Genomic DNA, 26,119 nt, shown 5'->3' with positions numbered 1-26,119 from the left:
GAGGAATAGTTCACCCATAAAAATACAACTCTTTTATCCTTCTCAAATCCACATGCTCTTATTTTCTGAATACATTTATTATAACATATTACCCAAAGAAGACCCCAAAAGTTATAAGGACAAAATAAATAAATAAATAATTGTATATCATGTATTTATTTTCATGTATCACATACTTATTATTATTGATTATGATTAATTATAATTATAATATGTAAATTATAATTATTATTTATATTAATTCATATTTATTACACAAATTATAATTATTATAATATATTTTTTTAGTTAATTGTGTTATTTAAAATAATATTACTTAAATATTATAAGTAATATTTAGTATAATATAAAGAAAACAGATAAATATTATTAAGTATTCTATTTAGTACTAATTAGTAATATTATTCATTATTATTATAATAGTAATATGTAGTATCATAAATGTTATTTAAAAAATTATAATATTAATCATATTATTATAAGTAACATTACTTATGTAATTTTTTATAATAAAAATGAAAAATGGATGAATAAAATTAAGTACACACACACACACACACATACATACATATATATATATTAAATTATTATTTGTTATGACAAAAAATAAATACTATTGAGTTGTAAATGTAATATTGTAAATTATATATATATATATATATATATATATATATATATATATATATATGTAATCAATATTAATTACACATGATTTTTAACCGTATAATAGTATTAATTATTAATAATATAATATACACTAACAGTAATTCAACTTTAATATATGAATATATACATATATTATTCAATTAATACTTAGATTACTAATTATTAATAATTAATTTGATTATTACAAATAGTAATATTTAGTAACAGAAATGTAAAAAAAAGTATTTAGTGATTAGTTAATAAGCTAGAGCTAGTCAAACTGGTCATCTTGTTCTGAAACGATATGAAGGTAAATAAATGACAGAACTGTCTTTTTTTGTTCATGAACTTTCCCTTTAAGTGGGTTGAGAGATACTGAGAGAGAGAGAGAGAGAGAGAGAGAGAGAGAGAGAGAGAGAGAGAGAGAGAGAGAGAGAGAGAGAGAGGAGCTCTGGGAGTCCAGCCAGAGGATCAGGGAGGAGAGGGCGAGCGTGGGCTCCTCAATGCTCTTAAGATGCTGTAGGCCGCTCCACTGCTCCAATAACAGCCTCACAAACAAACACAGCCAGAAATCACTGCCCTGCCTCCAATCAAAAGCCCCCTCTTCAAATCACAAGTGCGCCGTTTTTTTGGAAATGTCAGAAATGTCGCTTTACTTGATGGCAGTCCATGGTGCTGGTTATGGGCCTCAGAAACATCCACCTGGCTAATATAGAAGTCTATCACTAGATATTAATATGACAAACGTTTATTTTTAATGTTACGTAACACTTCTTAAAATCTAAACCAAACGTGTTTTAATCAGATGTGTTCTTTCCTTTTACGTTCCACAGCAGCAACTACAGAAAAGCCCCTAAAATAGCTCTGTAATCGTGAAGCAGCAACAGCGTAATTCTGCCTGTTCTCCTGAATCCTCTTCCTCCCACACACATTAACACACAATGAAAATGGGAACCTCATTGTAGGCCTCAAGACAGCTTTCATACGCCACAATGTGGAGCTGGATCCAAGCAGCAGCGCTAATTTTACTGCTAGCTGCATAGCAGGCCTGGACGTTTCTGAATAAAGGCTTTGCAAGCCACGCTTTGGGTCATTTGGTGCGTTTACATATAAAGTGATGGTGATTGCGCTGCATTTAAATCAAATGTATGCAATGTTGCTTCCTACTTATGTTTGAATCCAAACGTCCTTTCAACAATCGAAAAGTCCTGTTGCGTAAACAATCACATCATGTAATTATAGTGTAACCGCGGAGTATGTTTAGCACTGTCGGAAATAAGCCACACAAATCGACCCCTCGGGGTGAAGTTCTGAAACGTGAAACAAGAAAACCAACAACAACAACAACAACAAAAAGGTCAGATTTTATGAAGCAAAGTTATTTTGAGATTGTGATGCAGCAGTTAATGCACATGCTACAGACTCATATGGAAGAAAATAATAATAATAAATTGAAATAAAATTTAAAAACAAATAATAAGCTAAAAATAAAATGCTCAAAACATAAATAAGGTATTAAAATAAAATAAATAATAGGCTAAAAATAAATCAAAAATAGGTTCAGGTAACAAATAAATAAAATAAGACATCAATTATATATAAATATAAATAATAAAATAAACAGTTACTACAGTATAATAAAATAAAATGCTAAAGAAAAAAAATTAAAGACAGAATATATGTAAAAATAAGTTCAGTAACAAATTAAATTAAATTAAAAATGATTAATTACTATTAATTAAATTATAAAATAATAATAATAATAATAGAATAGGTCAACTGTGTGAAAACAGTACTCTAACCTGCAGATCTTTCAGAGAAACATGGCAAGAGGTACTGACAGGGCTAGACAAATGTTTGGTTATCATGTCTGAGTTTACAGATGACCTCGGCAGGCCTTACTGATCCATGGAAGAAAAAACAAGAGAGATGCACTTGCAATGAATCACATTTCCCAAAGGAGCCAGGCACACCACAGACTGCTAATGTTATTATGAATCAGAATGACATTACAAAGTAAACCCCGCATCTGTCTGCGCTCAACAACTATTCTCTTACCCACGATTAAAAAGTTTCCCGAGACGCTCCGAACAAATTGCATAATTCTTACAAAAGTTTTCCTGAAAGGAATACAAAAATAGACAAAAAAAAAAAAAACATCTAGTATATTTTACACATAATACCAATTAATTTTACATACTCTTTAGAAACGTAATAATTAAAGGTATTATTCATGCCTGTAATGTGTGATAAATCTCACACCAAAGTTTAACACGAACCACAAGATCCCTGATTAACAAACACCAGTAATAAAACACAGGAGGACAGACTGCTTGTCCAGTTAATGTTTGTTGATAGATATTTCATACATAATACTTAAAGGTCTCAATGAACTACAAAACACACAACAGCACAAAGGCCTAAGCATTATTCAAAAGTATACACCTTTTTACGGTTACAGCACAGAAAGATGGAATTAATGGAAAAAACAGAAGAGAGATAGAGAAAAAAGTGACTTTCTCTTTATCAACAGCTTACCCTCCCTTTCCCAGCCTTATAACACTATAAAGCCTTAAATCTCCTACAGAGTCGGCTAATCGAGGCTTTCCATCAAACGACATGACCTTAAATCGGTGAACGGAGCTCAATTCCCAGGACTTAGCTTAGTCAGACTAGTGCAGACATTCAGTCCAGATCAACAGGTCACATACAATGGCAACAGATAAACCGCCCTTCGCTGGAAGTTTGATTGACAGGCCATCTGACCAATCATATCGCAGAACCTGCCATCCTGTCTGACAAACAAACCAGATGTGATGATGCTGGAAATTCAGCTTTGCATCACAGGAATAAATTACATTTTAAAATATATTCAAATAGAAAACAGTTACTTTACATTGTAATAATATTTACCTATTTTTACTGTATTTTTGATTAAATAATGCAGCTGACGCTTCTTTCGAAAACATAAAAAATCCTAATAACCCCGAACTTTTGAACAACGGAGTATTCATTGAAGTACCACATTCTTATAATCGAATACCATCGCAATACCACAGAACTTTGTCTATGAAGAACTATGGTTCTCAAAACATTCATAAGTTGATATATTTAAAGAATTCAAGGCCAGTTTTCTAGTTATTGTGTTCTGAGGTTGTGAAGCATCATCCAGGCTGGATCTGTGTGATCTGCAGGATGCTGTTGATGACTACACACCGCTGCGTTTCTAATGTGTCATCGCTCAGCTGTATCCTTCTGTCTGATCCAAACATTACTGAGAACATGACTAGCAATTCATCTTCTCTTCACCTTTACATCCATCACTGACACGTGCACAAACACGCAGAACCAGACCAGGAACCTTAAAAATGTCTTCATTACACTGAAATCTTAAGATGCATCCAACCAAGAGACATAGTCCATCAAAAGAGAGAGCGGCAGAAAGAAAGAACAGAATATTTATTGATTGAAAGCAAAGAAGAACAAACAAACAAATTGGACTGCATGGTTAATCATGATAAAACCAAGGAATGCATGGAAGCAAGTAATGTAATGATTAACCAAGGAATGCAAGAAAGAACAAAATGCAGAGGAACAGAGAAAGCAATTGGAAAAAAATAAGTAACAGAAAGAAGTCAGAAAAAAAGGAACAAACAAACAACAAAAATGATGAAAGGAAACAAAAAACAAACCAATGAATAAATTAAAGCAATGAAGAACAGATGGGATAAATGAATAAATAAAGGAAGAAAGGAAATATGAAAGGTTAAAAAACAACCGAGAAAGAAAGCCAACAAGCAACATCAAACAAACTGGGGAAAGAAAGGATAGAAGGAATGATAGAAGGAGCGATGGTGAGAAGAATGGAAGTACAGAAGGATTAAGAAAAAACCAAAGGGGACAAACAAAGGAAGAACAAATGGAAAAACTTAGAATAAAACAAGAGATAAACCAAACAAGAAAAGAAAAACAAACTGATGCAAGAAAGAACAAAAGATAAACGTGAGATAAACAAGAGATAAAGCAAACAAGCATAAACACACACTGAAGAAACAACAAAAGACTGAAAAAAGCCAGATCAAACAAAATGAAGAAAGGACTAAGTAATGAAAGGAAGAAAGGACAGACTACAACAAAAGAAAGAAATTAAAGGAAGTAAGAACGCAGTGTCCTCCTCATATTGCTGCATCACACATGTATTAATAAAGAAACATCCGAACGATTCTCTTTTGCTCATTACATTACATCAAACTAGACAAAATGACACTTTGAAGGAAAGCTTGATCGCATGTGTCTTTGTGATAAGCGTTTTTCCTCGGTTCCTCACAGCACTTCACATGAGGATTCCTGGGAATGCTTGAGTACTCTGTGTCCTTTTATAGTCTCAAAGTTTTTAATGCAAAAAGATCAAATTACCCTCTTGTCCAGGGACGAACCACATTCAGGGACCGACTAGCTTCAGTGGCTCCGTTCCCAACACTCCCTCGACTACTTGTAAACAAAAAACATCTGCTACGTTATTTAAACGGACCAAAACGAGGACAAGGACAGAATCCAAACACCGAATGAGGTCAACAGGACGACTTTACACCGAGAAAACACGTCTATAGTCATTCCCAAACACGAACTCTTTCATGCAAGAGCTATCCCATAGTGCTTTTCTCCACAGGACCGGACTATATTTGGCCAACAGTGGCTGGTGGGAGAAAGACAGGTGTGACAGCCAACACACAGTGACTCACGGCCCGTCTTCACCCCGCGGTGGCTAATGGAAGCAAGACAGAAATACAGTCAATGGCTACGACAAACAATCAAAACCTGTTGAGATCAAAATCATCCGGAAGACACAACGGATATGGAGAGACACCATGTCAGTGAACCTGCTTTAGAAAAAACAAAACCTGAGTGACAAGAAAACCAAGCCAGCGCGTGTGATATCATTTACTATAACAGAATATTATTGCGTTAATGATGCGGAAGCTGACAATATCAAGTCATTCAGTACGCAAAAAAAAAATCAATATTGAATGAATTGATATCTGCGTTTACATGGACCCTTCAAATCTGATCGTAATAGGACTAGAAGAACAATCAGAATAAAAATGTCACATGTACTGTAACTGCGTCAATCGGATTGAATTGGCTCGATCTGACAAAAATTTTGATCGGATTGTAAGGTGTAGTTTATCCCTTTTGTAATCCGAGCGAGAGGACATGTAAACACTTGATCGGATTGAAAACCGAAACTGGAAAGTACTGCGCATGCGCAGGGACGTAGAAATAGAGTAATGACGTATGACGCGCCGAACGAGGTGTTCTTCCTGGTGACTAAAGTGTCATAAATAAGTGTCCTGTCATTATAAATCTACCCTTTCACTCAGCGTATGTGAAGTGGAACACCTTGATTAAGACTCAGACGTCATCAACAGACGTCTAGTTTTGAGTGCGGGAAGAGGCACTTTTACTACATTTTTTTTTTTTAAGTGAAAGTGACGTGACATTCAGCCAAGTATGGTGACCCATACTCAGAATTCGTGCTCTGCATTTAACCCATCCGAAGTGCACACACACAGCAGTGAACACACACACACACTGTGAACACACACCCGGAGCAGTGGGCAGCCATTTATGCTGATGCGCCCGGGGAGCAGTTGGGGGTTCGATGCCTTGCTCAAGGACACCTCAGTCGTGGTATTGAAGAGAGAACTGTACATGCACTCCCCCCACCCACAATTCCTGCCGGCCCGAGACTCGAACTCACAACCTTTCGATTGCGAGTCCGACTCTCTAACCATTAGGCCACGACTTCCCCAAGTTTGCTAAAGTAAAGCGTGTGCTTTTTTAAACAGCAGCGGGAAACTATATTCATGCAGTGGGCGCATGTCTAAAGAATAAATCCAATCAGAAGCTTGTGACATGTAAACGCGCACATCAACCTGATCACTTTATTTACCGTTCATCAACTACGTTCGGATTCATCAATCAGAATGAATTCATTCAGATGGAAGCAAAAGATGTCCATGTAAACGCAACTACTGATTCGATGATTCAATCACTTGCTTCGATCCTGAGTGAATCAAATATTTCAATGAATCAGTTGAACAAATGACTCAACGTCTCGCTCATTATGACTAGTTTCTATATAATGGCAGTTTTAGTTTCTTATTTACACACATTTATATTTTATTATTTTAAGACAAGAAAAAAAAAAGATAGAAACACTGAAACAAAAACTAGAAAAAATCTAGATTGAAAAACAAATGGTATAACTATTAATTATACTTTATAATCTAATTATATATTTAGAATTTTAAATATAGATATATAGATTGGGTTTGCATGGGTTTAATTGACGCGCTGATGCTGCAGAGGGAAGCAGGTGTTGTTTTAATGATGAGGGCATCTCCTGGCCAGCTCTGTGCTTTATTTCACCCATCTGTATTCTCCACTCATTCTCTCTTTCGGCGCTTCGTGAGACATACCAATGAGTCAAGCTCTGTGCAGCTGTCAGAGCTAAACCTCTGAGAGAGAGAGAGAGAGAGAGAGAGAGATAGCAAGAAAGACAGAGAGAGAGACAGAGAGAGAGGGTTGGGGAGTAATATTCCTGACTATAAGAAATCATCGTGAAAAGAGAACCGAATGAAGCTGAACAGCTATAGGATAAACGACAAGTGATAAAAGATCATCAGCCAATGTAAAGTTTTCATTGTAAACAGATAACTTGACAAAAGTTATGCCATTTATAGTATTTGCTGCACCACTCTGCTGGGTAGCTCCGCCCACCTTGAAATATCATTGGTCCACAATCATCCTCCATGTAACAGTGCTGCATGTCAAATGACTTTTGATTGGGTGTGCTTGTGACATGCTCAATGTGGACACATTATAAGGATGCAATGATATTTACCATTAAAATTCTATACTATTGTAAAGATCAAAAAGACAAGAAAACAAGAAAAAACTAAAGAATTAATGACTTTAAGAAACAACATCTAGAAAGAAGGAAATACAAATAAAAACTAACAAATTACTAATGTAAAGAAACCTTGAGCTGCACTAAAATATTATATATAATAACTATTATATCACCATTAAATATATTATTACTATTATTTAATATGGGCCGATATCAATTTAAATCAATATTACGTATATATAATAAATATTATTAATATCATTATCATCCAATATAGGTCAATATCAATAAAAAAAAAAAAAAGAAAAAAAAAAAGAATTTATATATATATATATATATATATATATATATATATTATTGTTGTTCATTGAAAAAGCAAAGAACAAGAACAAGAAAAAACAAAAGCATGGAAAATAAGACAGAACAGAAAAAAAACATTCCAGCAGACATTAGCATAACTGTCTTCCACGGTCAGTTTTCAACTTCTGTAAGTGTTTACCTTTGTGTACTTGAATAAAGTATGTGTCTGGCCTTTGTCTACACTACAACTGAATTTCTACTGGCTTATTTAAGTGCACATACTACAATATATTTCCAGGCCTACTGTGTATGCTCGTGTCAAAAAGGTTTCCCTCAATGACTCTTCAAACCACCTTGGAAATCAACTTAGGCTGAAAACATTTTACACCTCACCACAATCTTCAACATTCGCTTCATGCTTATAACACACCTCTATTCAGATCCTGCCAGTTTGTGCCCTGAAGAGAATTATGAAGACACAAAATTTGCACTTTCTCAATTATTGCTACACTAATGCAATCAACAGAACACGAAATAAACCTAAAACTCAATTTAGCTCGCAGCGTCAGCTAATTTAATAGAGCTTCCATTCGTGCCAGCCAGCTCTGCACTGTCTGTGACCACCAGGATGCGTCATGTATCTAGAGCCAGACGACATCAGGGATCCACAACCGTCTTCATCATAAGCTAATAGCATGTTGCAGTTTTAGTCTGAATGGGGGTAATCAAACCGGTTATCAGGGGTATAATGGCAGCGTTTGTCAGTTAAAGCGCAAGTTGGCCAAAGCCACAGACGCTCAGAAGATAATGGCAGGCCATGGAGCTTATAGATGTCAGTGGATGACGTTCTCCTCCCACACTCCTCCATCAGAAGTAATTCAGAAGAACTGAATAAAGCACTGACTCAATAAAGGGATCTGAGGTGGTTCCTGTAAAAAGCTAAAATCAGTCAAATTCAGAAGATGGCATTACAGTATATCCTAATTAAAACAAACAACTAGATAATGTGACATGATACCATTAACATGATGGAGAAAAAATATAAATAATTGATGCAATGCATATTAATACAATGCATTATTTGCCATTTAAAAATACTTTCAATAAATGCAAAAATACAGTAAGATTATGCAAAATGCTTTTTGCTTTAATGCATTGTTTTTTAAATGTATCATTTTAATAAGTGCAAAAACAGAAAAACACTTCTGCCTTACACTTAAAACAAATTATTTTTGATTTTAAATATATTTTATGTTTTAAATATAGTATAAAGTATAGTTAAATACTTCAAAGGTGCATTATGCTTAAATTTTGCAGTATTTCACATTTAAAATGTATGATTATATCACGTCCAAAAATACAGTAAATATAGTGTTGCATTATTTTGCATTTCAAATATATAAGTGCAGAAATACAGTAAAACAATGCAAAATACTACATTATGCTTAATGCACATTTTTTTGCATTATTTTATATTTATAATTTATTATTTTATATAAATGTAAAATACAGTACATTTTACGTTAAAAAAAGGTGTTGCCTTGTGCAGAAAAAGAAAAAAAATGCAATATACAATGAAATACAATAAAACACAATACAATAAAGTTTTACAGCCAAGCAAGAAATATTATGGCAGGTATTTGTTCTTAATTCTATTGACATGGGTGCTATAAAAGTTTATTTTGGATCCTGTTAATAGCACAAGATATAATACTGGCACCAAAAGTTAAATAAAAAAAAAAAAAAAGTTGAGAAGTAAAAAAAAATATATATATATTTAATTTAAAAAAAACTTTATTCTGTGCACTTTTTCCACCTTATAAAAGTTTTGAAACTTTTCTCTCCATTTTTCTATCAAATGAATGGTTTTAGAAATATTGCTACATTTACAAATTAATTTCTGTCATTGAACCGTTAAATAAATTCCGTAATGAAATGTGACTTTCAGTATGGAACTCTCTCTGCACATCTATAACTGGTGTATTGTAAATCTGTTATTGAGTGCGCATGAAGTGAAATCAGGGCTGAATGACTTTAATCATCATGATGAAATGACTTTGCATATTATTTATTCAACAATACGGTCACTGACATATATATGAATAATATGAATATGAATAAGAAAGGTCTAAATTGGCAGCTTGTTTTCACAGGATCTTATTAGCATACTAATTTCGTAACGGAGAAACTGGTGTCAAATGGATGGCATAGCTAATTCGATTATGTAAATTAAGTTGCGTATAAAGATAGAAAGTTTTTATTTAACAGCCCAGTTCTAATTATACCTGGAACGAGATGCAGGCATATTAGTGTTATGATCATATATGTTTACAAAACCTATTTCCTGACCATGAGTTGTGCATGCCATTGCATTATTATCTAAAACTATTAAAAATGATTTTCTGTAGTTTAAATAGAGGAAGTAAAATAAAACAAAACATTGATATTTTATGAAAAACTTAGTAACTTAACACCAGCCTGAAAAGGTTGGGGAACCAACTAAACCAGGTAAACACCACCTTGACTGTCTTGAGAAACCAACTAAACCATCTAAACAACAGTGTGACTAGTCTGAGAAATCGGCTAAACCAGGTAAACACCAGCTTGATCAGTCTGGGCATGCATTCTCATTCAAACACACGTTGGGATGAAAAAGACTGCTTGAAGGGCGAGCATAAAAGATGCTCGGGATAGTTAACCGAATTGTCGATTACTTGTGAGAAGTTTTTTCAGTACGCAGTGACACACGCATACATCCAAAGTGCACACATACAAACAGACGCATTGACAGCGTGATCATACTTGAGCTCTCTTCTGCTTTTTTGTGATTTACCAATCACAGCTATGAATCAGAGGTTAAAGGATTAGTTCACCCCAAAACGAAAATTTCCTAATCATTTACTCACCCCCAATGCCATCCATGATATCTGTCTTTCTTTCTTCACTGGAAAATAAATTATGTTTTTTGAGGAAAACGTTTCAGGATTTTTTCGTCATATAATGGACTTCAATAGCAACCAACTGGGTTGCTATTGTTTCCTCAAAAAACTTAATTTCTTTTCCATTGAAGAAAAAAAGACATGTACATCTTGGATGGCATTGGGGTGAGTAAATTATTAGGACATTTTCGTTTTGGGGTGAACTAATCATTTAAGTTTGAAATAAAAATATTTTAATGTAATATATTTTTCTCCTGGTCCATATTTTAAATAGGTCATAAAAATATCAATAATTATCAATATCGACCGATATGGAACACTTATATCGTGATACAGTTTTCAGCCATATCGCCCAGCCCTAACTGATGCATCAGTTCAATTCAACTTTACTCCAAATTTATGAACTTACCTGTTTTGAATACTTTATATTTAACGTGTTCGTTTATTCCCAATATTATTGTTAAACTGCTGGACTTTTAATGAAATCTACTATTGTTTTTCGCCGTTGACTGATTTTGCAGAACATTTAGACTGATAACTTCCGTGCGCAGATGAAGCAAATTTGTCACAGGACGCGCGATATGATTATATATGAACTAGCTGTTTTAAATACAGTATTTTTATATTTAACAGTTTATCAGTATGTTTGAAAGTATATTTTTTTGATTATTGGTGACTACATAGGCTCTTTCTCGCGCATATTGCGTGGTTTAAATCACCAAATAGTTATGCTGTGACAAGAACAAAGAGTCTCTCTCTTGCTCCACACATGCACAGTAATATCGTGTATCGTTGATCTCACGGGCTGACGATATGACGATTTGAAAAATGACCATATCGCCCAACACTATTGCAATATTATTTTATTTTTTTTAAGAAACGTGTAGTCCTATTTTTGTTGTGAATGTCCCAACGGAGGAACAGGATGTTAAACACAAATATCGTATCGCTGGGTATTAGAATCGATATCGTATAGTATCGTGTTAAAACCCCTAGTAAAAACCAGTCTGACCAGGCTGGAAAACCAATTAAACCAGGTAAATACCAGCTTGATCAGTCTGGGAGACCAACTAAAGCAGGTAAATCCATACCAGCTAAAACCACTTTAAGCTGGACTAAGATGTATTTTCAGCAGGGATATGACTCCAGAAGGTTATGACAGTCCTGTTGAGGTAATTATGATCCCTTTAAATCCCTTTATATAATCTTCCCTCCCTATTATTAGGCTAAATCACCTCATATCCTTCACTTCTGTAGCACATTACAACCTCGGCCTCCAACACGTTTGTTAGAAATTGGCTACAATCAGATTGGCCCCCCACCTCATTCTCACACTGTCATATCTTATCGGCCTATAAATAGAGGCAGGTAAAGCCAGACCTCATTAATTCAATCACCAGGCGCAGGGACTACCCGCACACTTCTCTGAGGGTGGAAAGTCACGAGTCAGATACAAGCACCATTCCTCATTACCAACCTTCACAGCGTACCGGCTAAATTTAAACAATCAGACACACAGGGAGTCTCCACGCCACCGAACCTGAGGAGAAAGAAGTCAGTGGCCATTGTTCAGCACAGGTACATCCAATGATACGTAAAACGATTAAATACAAGACTGTTTTGGACCCGTTTCCTTTCAAAACCACAAGAGCTAATTAGAGCAAGCTAGTTTGAAAGGTAATGTGTTATTGAACAGCGACATTGGCTTTTTCGAGACAGCTTGTGCCGACAACATCAAAACTCATTTGTTTGGAGTAAAAATGAACCCGGAGGGGTTGCAAGTTGTTCAAGATGCTGAGGTGATAAGTGAGAAACATGCCGGCACAACAAATTGCCCTTTGATGGTCGAGACGGAGAGATTGGAGAAGGAAAACAATGATCCATCAGCCTTGTGATATAAAGCGAGCACATGAAGGTTTGAGCTTCGCATGTGTAAGTTTAGTCTGCGTTTGAGCCACACTTTGGCAGTAAACGCGGGGGATGCTCGGCTAAATCCCAACATAAGCTCTACCTACGTACAACACATCAGCCATTCAACAGAAGAGATCATCTATTTATGCCACAAAACTACATACAGAGCAAAACTGTATTGATACACAACTGTATTGTACAAAAGCATGCACTATTAATGTGTGAAAACAGTCATACTGGTAAATAAGGTTTTAATGGAGATTAAAGAAAAAAAAACAATCACTTAGTGGTAGATTTTACATTGGATCCTAACCATGCAAAACTTACCATCACAATGTTAGGGTGTTTATAAGGTTGACAGGGTAGTTGTACCCAGTTGATAAGGTGTTCAGAATGGTACAAACTATGCTACAAGTGAATTAAACAATCAATATAACCAATTTACATCCTATACAGCCCAAAAAAAAAAAAAAAAAAAAAAATTATATATATATATAAAGAACATAATACCCATGAAATAAATAAAAGTTCAATATAAATGTAAATAATATTAATATTAACCACAACATTACTACTATTACAACAACAACTAATAATAATAATAGTAAAAATAATAATAAATTACTGGCTAATACAGATTAAAATTAAATAAAATAATTAAATATAAAATCTAATTAAAAGAAATAAAATGTAATATACACAATGCATAAATAAATACTGTAAATTCAAATGTAGAAAATAACATTTTTAAATACAAATAATATTAAACCGTTAAAATAAAGTTAAAATATACAATAAATATTATAGCATATAATTTTAATAATTCAACATACATAATAAATAAATAAATAGGAAAATAAAATATACATTTTTTATATGAAAATAAAGTGAAATGAATAAAAATAAATAAAATATAATGAATAAAAATTTATAAAATAAATCTAATAATAACAAATACCTATTGAAAAATCTAAAAGAATGTAATACAGTATGATTATAATTTAAATAAATAAACAAATATATCCACCAATACAGATTTAAAAAAAAAGTATAAATATATAAAACACTATAATTTAAGTAAATAAACAAATAAATAAATCATTATATAATAAAAAAAAAAAATAGTAATAGTGATGCATGCCTTAGCAAACACCACTAATAACTGCAATCAATTTAATGGGTCTCTTATGGGATTCATGAAAAAAACGAAAGAGCTAACATTTACTGATAATAAAACATGCAGTCTGGAATTTTTAATATCCCATTTTTTTATTTTAAGTCCTCTGAGTAATGGTACATAATAATTGAGCAATAGTGCATAACAATGGCATAATAATTATGCAAATGATGGTACAAATCTGAGGATCTGAAGGTCAGAAAAACACAATGTTCTACACTTTCACAGAAATGATCAGTACCTTGACTGGGTATTGTTACGGGTAAACAGTAATAATGGATTCTGCCTGAAATTCTGACCTACAGGAGTTGATCGAGTTCAGCAGCGCTGTACAAATTTCCCCTGGAACCTTTACAAATTAAGACAAGCCTTAGAATGACAGATATTTCCCTGAGGAAAGACGGTAAGCCTGCCTCCGCTCCTGCATGGGCCACTGTTACTGTCGAGAGCTGGAACACATTCTACCTCTCCAGTCCAGGTTTAAAAATATGACTATATAATATAGCATATCTCAAAAATGTGATTTAACCAAGGTAAAGAGTTCTCCGGAACATAGAGTCTATAATCATCAGTTTGCAGGAATTGAGTTTGAAGCCTCCAGAAGGAAAAACACTTCAGCTGAAAATTGAGTCCTTAATAAAATTAGATCTCTCTAAAGTACACTAAAGCTGGATATGATGAATGTGCTTATTTGTGTACATGCATCTTCTGTTGCTTACGGTTTCATAAAGCATGTGCATTTTCTTCACTGTGTTATTGCATATAACTTTGATTTAAACTAAACTTCAGAGTTTAACTCTTTACAGTTTAAACACCTCACCAAGCTTTTAGTAACCCAGCAAATTTTTGCATGCGCAAGCATCCCATTAAATCGTGTCTGTATTGAAAGCACATTAATTCATTTACAGCGGATTTCTGTAAAAGGATGTGTTCGCTTATAATGACATGCATTTACATATTAGATTGCACAACGACTTGACATATTTTGACTCAAATCTGCTAAAAGTGTGTTTTCGCTCACCGAGGGGCAAGTTCACGCTGCTCTCTCATTATGGCATTTGCAATGAAAGCATTTTATCTGATTCTGTGGTGCTGGCATCAAATTTGTTGATTTTCTCTCGAATCTCTGTGCAGACATCACACGGTTTACTAAAGAAGACTGCATTTGACTGATTGTGTGAACAAGCAGCAGAAAATATTGTGATCCTCATCACAATACTAGCTTCAAACTACTTTTCTTTTGAGATACTGATTCTGTTGTTTGCAGCCAGTAACATATGGTAGTCTTCAAATTGCAAGGTTTGCTTTGCTAACATCCCTAAAATAAGTTCTGTCTTATAATTTGTCTAATTTTTGTCTTCTTTATACAATAAGCTGTCAAAAAAAAAAGACAAAACTAATTCATTTTTGTAATACAATGTCCAGACTAAATAAATAAGCACTTTCTTTTTTCCTTTGGTCATTTTTTTTCTCACAAAAAAGCACAAAGCATTGAACAAAAACACCTTGTCAGAGTGTATTACTACAGCATCAGAAGATTTCTGTTTTGCCTGTGGGTGTGTGTGGGTGTGTGTGTGTGTGAGTGTGTGTGAGTGTGTGTTACGTTACGTAAGCACAACAGCGTGGAGGATGCCCTGCCAACTCAACAGGCTCCTGCCATTTAACAACACATGCAGAAAGTCTAAGAAAGTTTAACTTTTGATTTGTGATTCTTACCAAGGCAAGCATAACTATTATCGCTCATTCTTTGGATTAGGCATTCGAATGAACCACTACCAATAAGCATTAAACTTTACAGTGCAACCTTTTTACTACATATGTGACTGCTATTGCAAACATTTCTTATGGGAGGTGTGCTATTACTTTATTAAAGGGTTAGTTCATCCAAAAATGAAAATTATGTCATAAATGACTCACACTAATGTTGTTCCAAACCCGTGAGATGTCCGTTCATCTTCGGAACAGAGTTTAAGATATTTTGGATTTAGTTCGAGAGCTTTCTGTCCCTCCATTGAAGCTGTGTGTACGATATACTGTCCATGTCCAGAAAGGTAAGAGAAACATCATCAAAGTAGTCCATGTGACATCAGAGGGTCAGTTAGAATATTTTGAAGCATCAAAAATACATTTTGGTCCAAAAATAACAAAAACTACGACTTTATTCAGCATTGTCTTCTCTTCCGGGTCTGTTGTCAATCCGCGTTCATGACTCTGCAGTGCAGTAGTGATGGGAAGTTTGATTCTTTTCTGCAAACCAGTTTTTTCGGACAGTTCGATTCAATAAACCGGTTAAAAAAAACGGTTCACCGGTTCTTTTGCACTCGACGTAATGGCGTCATTGGCGATGATCGCCCTTGATTCAAGCCTTCGGTTTACCCGCGCTCATAACACTAGCACAGAATCAGTTCAGAATCTATCACCAAAAGAACCAGTTTAGTTCAGACGCTCTGTGTGTCGGTCTGCTTCACGCTGAATCACACATGCGCAGTATCATCAGCTCCTCGGTTCTCGAATCGGTTCGCGTCCGTCTGAAACGGTTCTTGACTTGTGAATGAGTCAGTCTATTGTTCGTTATCTGGCTCGGCTCGGTGTTCATCTTCAGTTCTCTCTTCACAGCAGTTCAGTCAGTGTACTGTTTGAGTAAATGAATTACTCCGGGATATTGGTTTTTGTTTTAATTGTTTTTGTGTCAGCCACAATAAAAAAGTTAACAGCTTAAGTCATTTGTGGATTAATGCGTATTGGAGACACGAACCGTTTAAAATGATTCAGTTCGATTTGGTGAACTCGTTCAACCGGTTCACTAAGAAGAACCGGTTAAATCGAATGATTCAAACAGACACAGAAGAGAAGACAATGCTGAATAAAGTCGTAGTTTTTGCTATTTTTGAACCAAAATGTATTTTTGATGCTTCAAAAAATTCTAACGGACCCTCTGATGTAACATGAACTACTTTGATGATGTTTTTCTCACCTTTCTGGACATGGACATTATACCATACATACATGTTCAATGGAGGGACGGAGAGCTCTCGGACTAAATCTAAAATATCTTAAACTGTGTTCCGAAGATAAACAGAGGTCTCACGGGTTTGGAACGACATGAGGATGAGTCATTAATGACATAATTTTCATTTTTGGGTGAACTAACCCTTTACGCAGTCAGACTAGGAGGTGTTTGTCTAGCAGATGATAGAATGAGAACAAATCCCATACATTTACATTCAAGCAGGGATCTAGAGACAACAGTGCCATGAACTGGTAAGCAACAACCTAGTTACTGCTTAAAATACCCTAAAAACCAGTTGCAATTCACAGCAAACTCCTTAGCAACCAGGCAGGTATAATAACGGTTACTTACTGATATTAGGTTTTTCTGTTTAATACAGGCTATTTGGAATATTAAATAAAAACAATAAATACATAGATATTTTTATATCTATCCCAAACTAAATCCCAAACTTTGGGATTTTTTTATTTATTTATTTCTTGTTTTTTTGTTTACATACATGCACACATAAACATAAATATTTATGTTTATATATTAGAAAATACATAAAACAATAATAAAAAAAAAATTTAAAACTTTTTTTTTAAGTTGGGATATTTCTTAAATGTTATTATTATTGTTGCTATTTACATATATTTACACACACACAAACACATAATAAAATCTATCAATAAATAAATTTTTTCAAACTTTGACATTTTTAAAGCATTTATTAAGTTGGCTTGAAAAAGCCAACTTACTGATCTACTATTTAATTAGTGGTGCTTGCCGGAGGCAAGGCATCACTATTATTATCTCACATACTTATTATTATTATATCTTATTCTTATTCTTCCGCCAAAACTTCGGCGCGTAACTAGTCCCGCAGTTTTCGTCACAGACCCGCAAAAGAGGCGTCAAATCGTGCGGCCTAGTCGGGAATGGTGTGCTATGACTTTTATAAGCGATCGGGCGTACGATGTTCGTACACCGGGCGAAAAATCGGGCGAAAAATCCCATAGACAATGCATTGCGGCCAACTTTGACGGATCGTAGCTCCGAGAGAGAATTTCGCAGAAACATGTGAATCACCACATTTGGAGAGGCTATCAGGCTGTGCGCGATCATACCCCGACATGGGGTATAAGTTGTACCCCTGGGGTGCTAGAGACCCCCAAAGTTGCCCCATAGACATAGTATGGTGCGGGATCGCCCATGAAACACTGTGTTTTTCCTACAATGGGAAATTACATAGGGATATTGTATTGAACATAACTCTGCATCACAGTGTCATAGAGACAAGGGGGTGGGCTCATTTGAATGAGGCAACCAATCAGACTCTCAGGATCATTATGAAGCTATCAAGCCACGCCCTAGCAACCATATAGAGCACCATAGCAACAAGCCCCATAGACTTCCATTGAAAAAGATCAAATGAATAACTTTGGATAGAAGTGTCATAGAAACATGAGGGTGGGCTCGTTTGACTCGGGCAGCAAACGGCCAATCATGTATCTCCTTCAAGACAACCTAGCCACGCCCTAGCAACCATTAAGAGCTACCTAGCAACCTAAATCCAAAGATAGATATCTTAACATCTGAAAGACATAGAAGCATGGGGGTTGGTTTATATTGTCAAGCAGACTTTGAAGTATCATCATTGGCAGCTGCAAGGCAACTCCCTAGCAACCAACCAGAGTACCCTAGCAACCATTTTTCAAAACCAATATCTCTGCATCAGAACATTGTACAGACATGGGGATTGGTTTATATTGTCAAGCAGACTTTGGAGTATCATCATTGGCAGGTGACAAGCCACTCCATAGCAACCAAATGGAGTACCCTAGCAACCGTTTTGCACGACCTATATCTCTGCATCAGAACATCGTACAGACATGGCGGTTGGATTTTTTGACTCATGCTAGCACACTGGACTTCCAACATGCTAGTCATGCTAGCAGTGATTAGCTACATGCTAATAGTGATTAGCTAAGTGCTCAAATGGGCTAAGAACTCTATAGTAACTACATAGTGACCATCTGTGACAACTACCGACCACCTAGTAACATCATAGCAACCACCCAGGAGACCATAGCAACTGCCTAGCAACCAGCCAAAACACCTTAGCAACCGCCTAGCAACACCTTAGCAACCACCCCAAGTACCGTAGCAACTGCCTAGCAACCACCCAGGTTACCATAGCAACCGCCCTAGCAACCACCCCGGGTACCCTAGCAACCACATAGCAACACCCTAGCAACCACCCCGATTACCCTAGCAACCACCCTGGGTACCCTAGCAACGGCCCTAGCAACCGTCATGGGGACCCTAGCAACCGCCCTAGCAACCACCCCGGGTACCCTAGCAACCACATAGCAACACCCTAGCAACCACCCCGATTACCCTAGCAACCACCCTGGGTACCCTAGCAACGGCCCTAGCAACCATCCTGGGGACCCTAGCAACCACCGAGGGTACCTTAGCAACCATCATGGGGACCCTAGCAACCGCCCTAGCAACCACCCAGGGTACCTTAGCAACCACCGTAGCAACCTCATTGCAACAGCCTAGCAACAGAGGGGCGAGTTTTGCCACTGCAAGCACCACTCACATTTTCTTCAGGAAATGTACCTTCTAGTCTTATTATTATTATTCTTCTGAGCCAAATTTTAAACACTATCTCCTCCTAGAGCTTTCAAGCTAGAACCACCAAACTCGGGTCAGACCTTCAGACTGGTCTGACTCGGGTTGCTATATCTTTTCTAACTGATTCGGCTTATGGTTTTCGTAAACCAGACTACCAAAACCACCTTAAATCCCATAGACTTTCATTGCGGGGGTACAAACTTTTGAAAAATAAGGCTTATAATATATTTAAGCTGTCTACTACCAGGGCAAACCTTAAAAACTCTCTACTGAGAATACAGCTAAAACCAGCCTAAGCTGATCAGTTGTTTTGGCTAGTCTCCCAAACTGGTTTTTAAGTGGTTTTGACCACTCTCACGCTGGTCTTAGCTGGTTTTTAGCTGGTTTTTACTGAATCCACTGTTTGTAGCTGGTTTTTGCCAGATTCACATAGAAACATGCTAACAACATGCTAGTTACTCACTAATCAGACTAGAAACATTCCTATAACATGGTTTTAAAGTGGTTTCGGCCACTGTCACGCTGGCCTTAGCTGGTTTTAGGTGGTTTAGTATAGAAAAATGAAAACAACATCCTAGTTACTTGCTAATCAGACTAGAAACATACTTCTAACAAGTTTTAAAGTGGTTTTGGCCACTGTCACGCTGGCCTTAGCTGGTCTTAGCTGGTTTTAGGTGGTTTTCTTTACTGAATCAATTGGTTTTAGCTAGATTATCATAGAAACATGTTAATACCATGTTAGTAACTTGCTAATCAGACTAGAAACATACTTCTAACATGGTTTAAAGTGGTTTTGGCCACTGTCAAGCTGGCTTTAGCTGGTCTTAGCTGGTTTTAGGTGGTTTTCTTTAATGAATCAACTGGTTTTAGCTAGATTATCATAAAAACATATTAACAACATGTTAGTAATTTGCTAATCAGTCTAGAAACATACTTCTAACATGGTTTAAAGTGGTTTTGCCCACTGTCAAGCTGGCTTTAGCTGGTCTTAGCTGGTTTTAGGTGGTTTTCTTTAATGAATCAACTGGTTTTAGCTAGATTATCATAAAAAACATATTAACAACATGTTAGTAATTTGCTAATCAGTCTAGAAACATACTTCTAACATGGTTTAGAGTGGTTTTGGCCACTGTCAAGCTGGCTTTAGCTGGTCTTAGCTGGTTTTAGGTGGTTTTCTTTACCGAATCAACTGGTTTTAGCTAGATTATCATAGAAACATGTTAACAACATGTTAGTAACTTGATAATCAGACTAGAAACATACTTCTAACATGGTTTAAAGTGGTTTTGGCCACTGTCAAGCTGGCTTTAGCTGGTTTTAGGTGGTTTTCTTTACTGAATCAACTGGTTTTAACTAGATTATCATAGAAACATGTTAATAACATGCTAGTAACTTGCTAATCAGACTAGAAACATACTTCTAACGTGGTTTAAAGTGGTTTTGGCCACTGTCAAGCTGGTCTTAGCTGGTTTCTAACTGAATCAACTGGTTTTAGCTCGATTATCATAGAAATATGTTAACAACATGTTAGTAACTTGATAATCATGTCAAAAACATGCTTTTAACATGGTTTTAAAGTAGTTTTGGCCACTGTCACGCTGGTCTTAGCTGGTTTCTAACTGAATCAACTGGTTTTACCTGGATTAGCATAGAAACATGTTAGTCACTTGCTAGCCATGCTAGCCACAAGCTAGTCACATTTTAATCATGCTAGCAACATGCTAGTTGTATACTAATCATTCTAAAAACATGCTAGCGACATACTAGCAACATGCTAATCATGCTACAAACATGCTAACGACATGCTAGTCACTTGCTAATCATGTTAATAAAATGCTAGCAACATGAAAATCATGCTAGAGACATGCTAGCCACATGCTAATCATGCTACTAAAATGCTAACAACATGCTAATCATGCTACAAACATGCTAGCAACATGCTAATCATGCTAGCAAAATGTTAGCGACATGCTAGCAACATGCTAATCATGCTAGAAAAATGCTAACAACATGCTAGAGACATGCTAGCCACATGCTAATCATGCTAGCAAAATGTTAGCGACATGCTAGCAACATGCTAATCATGCTAGAAACATGCTAACAACATGCTAGAGACATGCTAGCCACATGCTAATCATGCTAGAAACATGTTAGCAACATGCTAATCATGCTACAAACATGCTAGCAACATGCTAATCATGCTAGCAAAATGTTAGCGACATGCTAGCAACATGCTAATCATGCTAGAAACATGCTAGCAACATGCTAATCATGCTAGAAACATGCTAGCAACATGCTAATCATGCTACAAAAATGCTAGCAACATGCTAGCAACATGCTAATCATACTAGAAACATGTTAGCAAAATGCTAATAATGCTACAAACATGCTAGCGACATGCTAGCAACATGCTAATCATGCTACAAACATATTAGCAACATGCTAATCATGCTAACAAAATGCTAGCGAAATGTTAACAACATGCTAATCATTCTACAAACATGCTAGTGGAATGCTAGCAACATGCTAATCATGCTAGCAAAATGCTAGCAAAATGATAATCATGCTACAAACATGCTAACGACATGCTAGTCACTTGCTAATCATGTTAATAAAATGCTAGCAACATGAAAATCATGCTAGAGACATGCTAGCCACATGCTAATCATGCTACTAAAATGTTAACAACATACTAATCATGCTACAAACATGCTAGCAACATGCTAATCATGCTAGCAAAATGTTAGCGACATACTAGCAACATGCCAATCATGCTCGAAACATGCTAGCCACATGCTAATCATGCTAGAAACATGTTAGCAACATGATAATCATGCTACAAACATGCTAGCAACATGCTAATCATGCTAGCAAAATGTTAGCGACATGCTAGCAACATGCTAATCATGCTAGAAACATGCTAGTCACATGCTAGAAACATGCTAGCAAAATGCTAATCATGCTAAAATCATGCTCTCAACATGCTAGAAACATGTTAACAACTTTGCTAATCATGCTAACGACATGGTAGTCACTTGCTTATAATGCTAGTAATATGTTAATCACTTTCTTTTTTAAACTTCTTAACTTTTCAAACTTTTACATTTTTAAAACTTTTTAAGCTTTTCAAACTTTCTACATTTTTCTAACTTTCTGGCCAGGCTTTTTCAAGCCAACTTAAAGTTTGAAAACAAACTTTACTATCTAGTTTATTTATTGTTGTTGTTTACATACTAAAACATAGACATAAATATTTATATGTTATAAAATGCATGAAACAATAATTAAATATTTTTTACCTTTGGGATATTTTTACATTTTATGTGTATTATTATTGTTGTTATTTATATATACGCATACTTAGATTATATTTCTACACTTCTCAATAAATATGCATTTTTTTAATTCTGGAGTGGTTTTTAAATTGTATATTTTATTATCATTTTAATTAGTAGTAGTAGTTGTATTATACACACTTTAGAGAAAAACTATGAAAATAGTATAGAAATATTAGAATATTTAAAAATAAAAACTAGTATATCTATAGTAATATATATCTAATAATATCTAATATTATTGTGTTATATTACTGTTTATAATACAATAATATTATACATGCCATTGTTTCACCCATTACATTGATACCAGAAAGTTCTCTACAGAAAACAGAAAAATCTAGTTTTAAAATTTCTCTTCGTTTCCACAGAGTGATTGGTCATCACACTCATCTACACCCACAGTTCCTTGCACTTGAATCAAACATCCAACACATGCATCTCTTAGACTTATAGCACAACGATTGTAAAGGGTCTCCCTTAAAAGCCTCAAAGACACTTTTGTTGCTCATTCACATTGTAACAAAACACGAAGACCATGCAATGTGTCCTCACCAGACAAAAATCTCCACTTTTATCCAACTCCATTTGTTGCGTGACATTTCAGGCTTGACAGATGGGGAGGAGTTTACGAGTCGCTCGTAAAACAAAGCGGACATTTGTTGACAACAGCAGCTCGAATGCCCTGACAAAGCTCTCTGGATTACACTCCGGCCCTCGGACTCAAGACACACTGGGAAACCTGGCTCGAAAGGCTCAGTCGGGGTTTGTTAAAGGGGAAGCTGGGACGAGTTTGATTCAGAAGTGGATTAGACCCATTACTCTGACGGCTATTCGAACCCCTATACTTCATAAAACAGCAGGGAAGAGCATACCTGTATTTTCAAGATATCTGAAGCCAAAGCAGCCAAATCAAAGTGAAGTAGTTTGTCTCAGTCTGTCACTCAGGCTAAGCTTGTGACAACTAAATCTCAGGGTTGTTTCTGCGGTTAAGAAGACAAGTGAACTTATTTTCACAGTCTGTCTTGATTTGCTGTCCAATATCTTTCATAATCCGAGACTAGGCTTAATCCATATCTGACAAGCCGGCTCCTCAATCGCCCTAAATCACTACTGATGTGTGGAGAGGGAATCCAGAACACCTTGTACAGCTTGAGTCCTAATACCGTCCTGGGTCCAACCACTCCAAACACTGAACCTTAAAAGAAGAGATCACCCAAACATTCAAATTCTGACCTCATTTAACTCCACAGAACACAGAAGAAGATACTGAGATCAATGTTCAAGCTGCTCCTTCCTGTACAATGGAAGTTAATGAGGACTGGGGCTGCAAAGTTTCAAAAAGAACAAAAAAAATACCATAAATATAACCGTAAAAAGGTCAAATTTTTTATACTATATACATTCCAAATCTTCTGAAACAATAATATCATATCTTTGCCAGAATTTAAATTCTATTTCAGTATAATCTTTCCTTATGGACAGTGTTGACCTTGACATTCACTTTCATTTATGGAAAACAGTAGCCTGGATATCCTGGACGGTTTTCCTTTTTGGTCCACAAGATAAGCGCAAGTTGATTTTGGCTACACTATCTATTTAAAAAAATAAAAAATAAATTCATGTTCTATTAGCACCATTTGTGGCATAAAGATATTGCTACAGAAGATAATTCTAATTTATCATTCAGTAAAAAAAATACCTTGGTTGCAGGAAAGCAGATGTGATTGAAGTATACTTAAATATATCTGAAAAATATAATAAATATTAAAAGTATGTTTATAAGCAGCACGAACAAACAAAATTCTGCTCTGTTCTATAAAATGGAAGTAAATAGGGAACGTATTCTGCAAGATTCAAAGAGAACAAAAAAGTATCCTAAATGTAGTACTTTAAATATCAAATCTTGAAAATTTTTAATAAAATAGAAGTGTTAAAATGAAATAAGTATAAGTTGAAAAAATATATGATTTGGGGGTGCACTATTTCTTGAAATAAATTTTCCAGGCCCAATAAAAGTGTTAATAGCATTTGTGGCATAAAGTAAATTATTTTTTTTTTCTTAAGTATATACATAAATAAATCTGACAACTATGTCAAAATTTAAAAAGTATGCTTTAAAGATACAGGTTGTAGAACTTGCCAATAGAAGGCGCACTATCAAAACAATAACAATCGCGTGGTTTGATGATGCTAAGAAGGAGCATGAAATGATGGGAATGATGGGATTTGTTGTCTTCTACCCAACCGCTGACTGCCATCTATCAGACAGAAAGATAAATCATGGATTTAACGCGAGTTCAACGATTTGTGGGAGTAGATTAGATACAAAGTCAATGCAAAGACGCAATCAGACTATGGATCAGACGTGTCATCGCGCGGGTATAGAGACGCGATGCTCCGCATTTGGCGTGTATGCCCCATAATACTAATCTTGTTGATCGTTATAATAGCATACATTTTCTGTATGATACGAATCAAAACTATTCAAATGTCGAGTAAAACACAAGCGAGATCGGCATCTCTTTCTAGTTTAAGTTTGTCACAAAGCTATTTCCGCACTTGTCCACGACACTTTTGACATGTGGTTTCTATGTTAGTAAAGGCGGTAACAAAGAGTAACTAACGTCATTGACAGACGACTGCAGTGCCCCATGTCACCGTTTGGAATTTTCTCATGATTTAGAAGTAGTTGAAAACATTAGAGATATTGTTAGTAATCAGCTGGACAAAATATATAAGTATAATATATATATATAACACTAGCCTAGTGATTTTTGGATATTTTACTGAAAACATCTTACAAATTGTACCTTTAAGGTAGTCTAAAACATTAAGACTAGTGTGACAGCAGATGCTTACTGACCTTGACCTTGTCATGACCATGCTGGTAAAGCTGATAATCCTAGTAACTTCACAGGATATGAGGAAAAATACCAAAAAGGGGCCTTTTACTTGGAGAAAATTTACAGGAATCACACTGGTTATGCTTAACAAAAAGTTCAACTTCAAAAATTACTTTTTTATTCTTTTTTACACACACACACAACAACAATAACACACAATTGTGTGACATAGCTCAAATGCACATTTTAAGTAAGAAGTGATGCAAATGCAAAATAAGCTCCACATTTCGGCTTTGATCCCCTTTTCAATTTCACTGTGAGTACGAGTCTAAGGTAATTATTCCAGTGGAAAATCGACTTTATGCCACAAATGCTGCCAATTGAGTTTAACTCCTATTGAACCTGAAGCATTCAT

General features: G+C 35.5%; 1 protein-coding gene across 1 annotated transcript in view; it reads right to left on the bottom strand.

Annotated features, from left to right (window-relative positions):
• Positions 1-1,028: 1,028 nt before the first annotated feature.
• The window catches only part of LOC113076325 (arf-GAP with GTPase, ANK repeat and PH domain-containing protein 3-like), a gene marked incomplete at its 5' end in the record, with an annotated part of 59,953 nt that continues 34,862 nt past the window's right edge, over positions 1,029-26,119 (bottom strand). The window contains one exon of the mRNA XM_026248958.1: positions 1,029-1,347. Coding sequence (XP_026104743.1) covers positions 1,334-1,347 — 14 coding nt within the window. The remainder of the gene's footprint in view (positions 1,348-26,119) is intronic.

This window comes from Carassius auratus, unplaced genomic scaffold (genome assembly GCF_003368295.1).
Source record: "Carassius auratus strain Wakin unplaced genomic scaffold, ASM336829v1 scaf_tig00019862, whole genome shotgun sequence".
Taxonomy (NCBI): domain Eukaryota; kingdom Metazoa; phylum Chordata; class Actinopteri; order Cypriniformes; family Cyprinidae; genus Carassius; species Carassius auratus.
The sequence above is the reverse complement of the archived record's forward strand: the minus strand, read 5'-3'. Positions and strand labels throughout refer to the sequence as shown.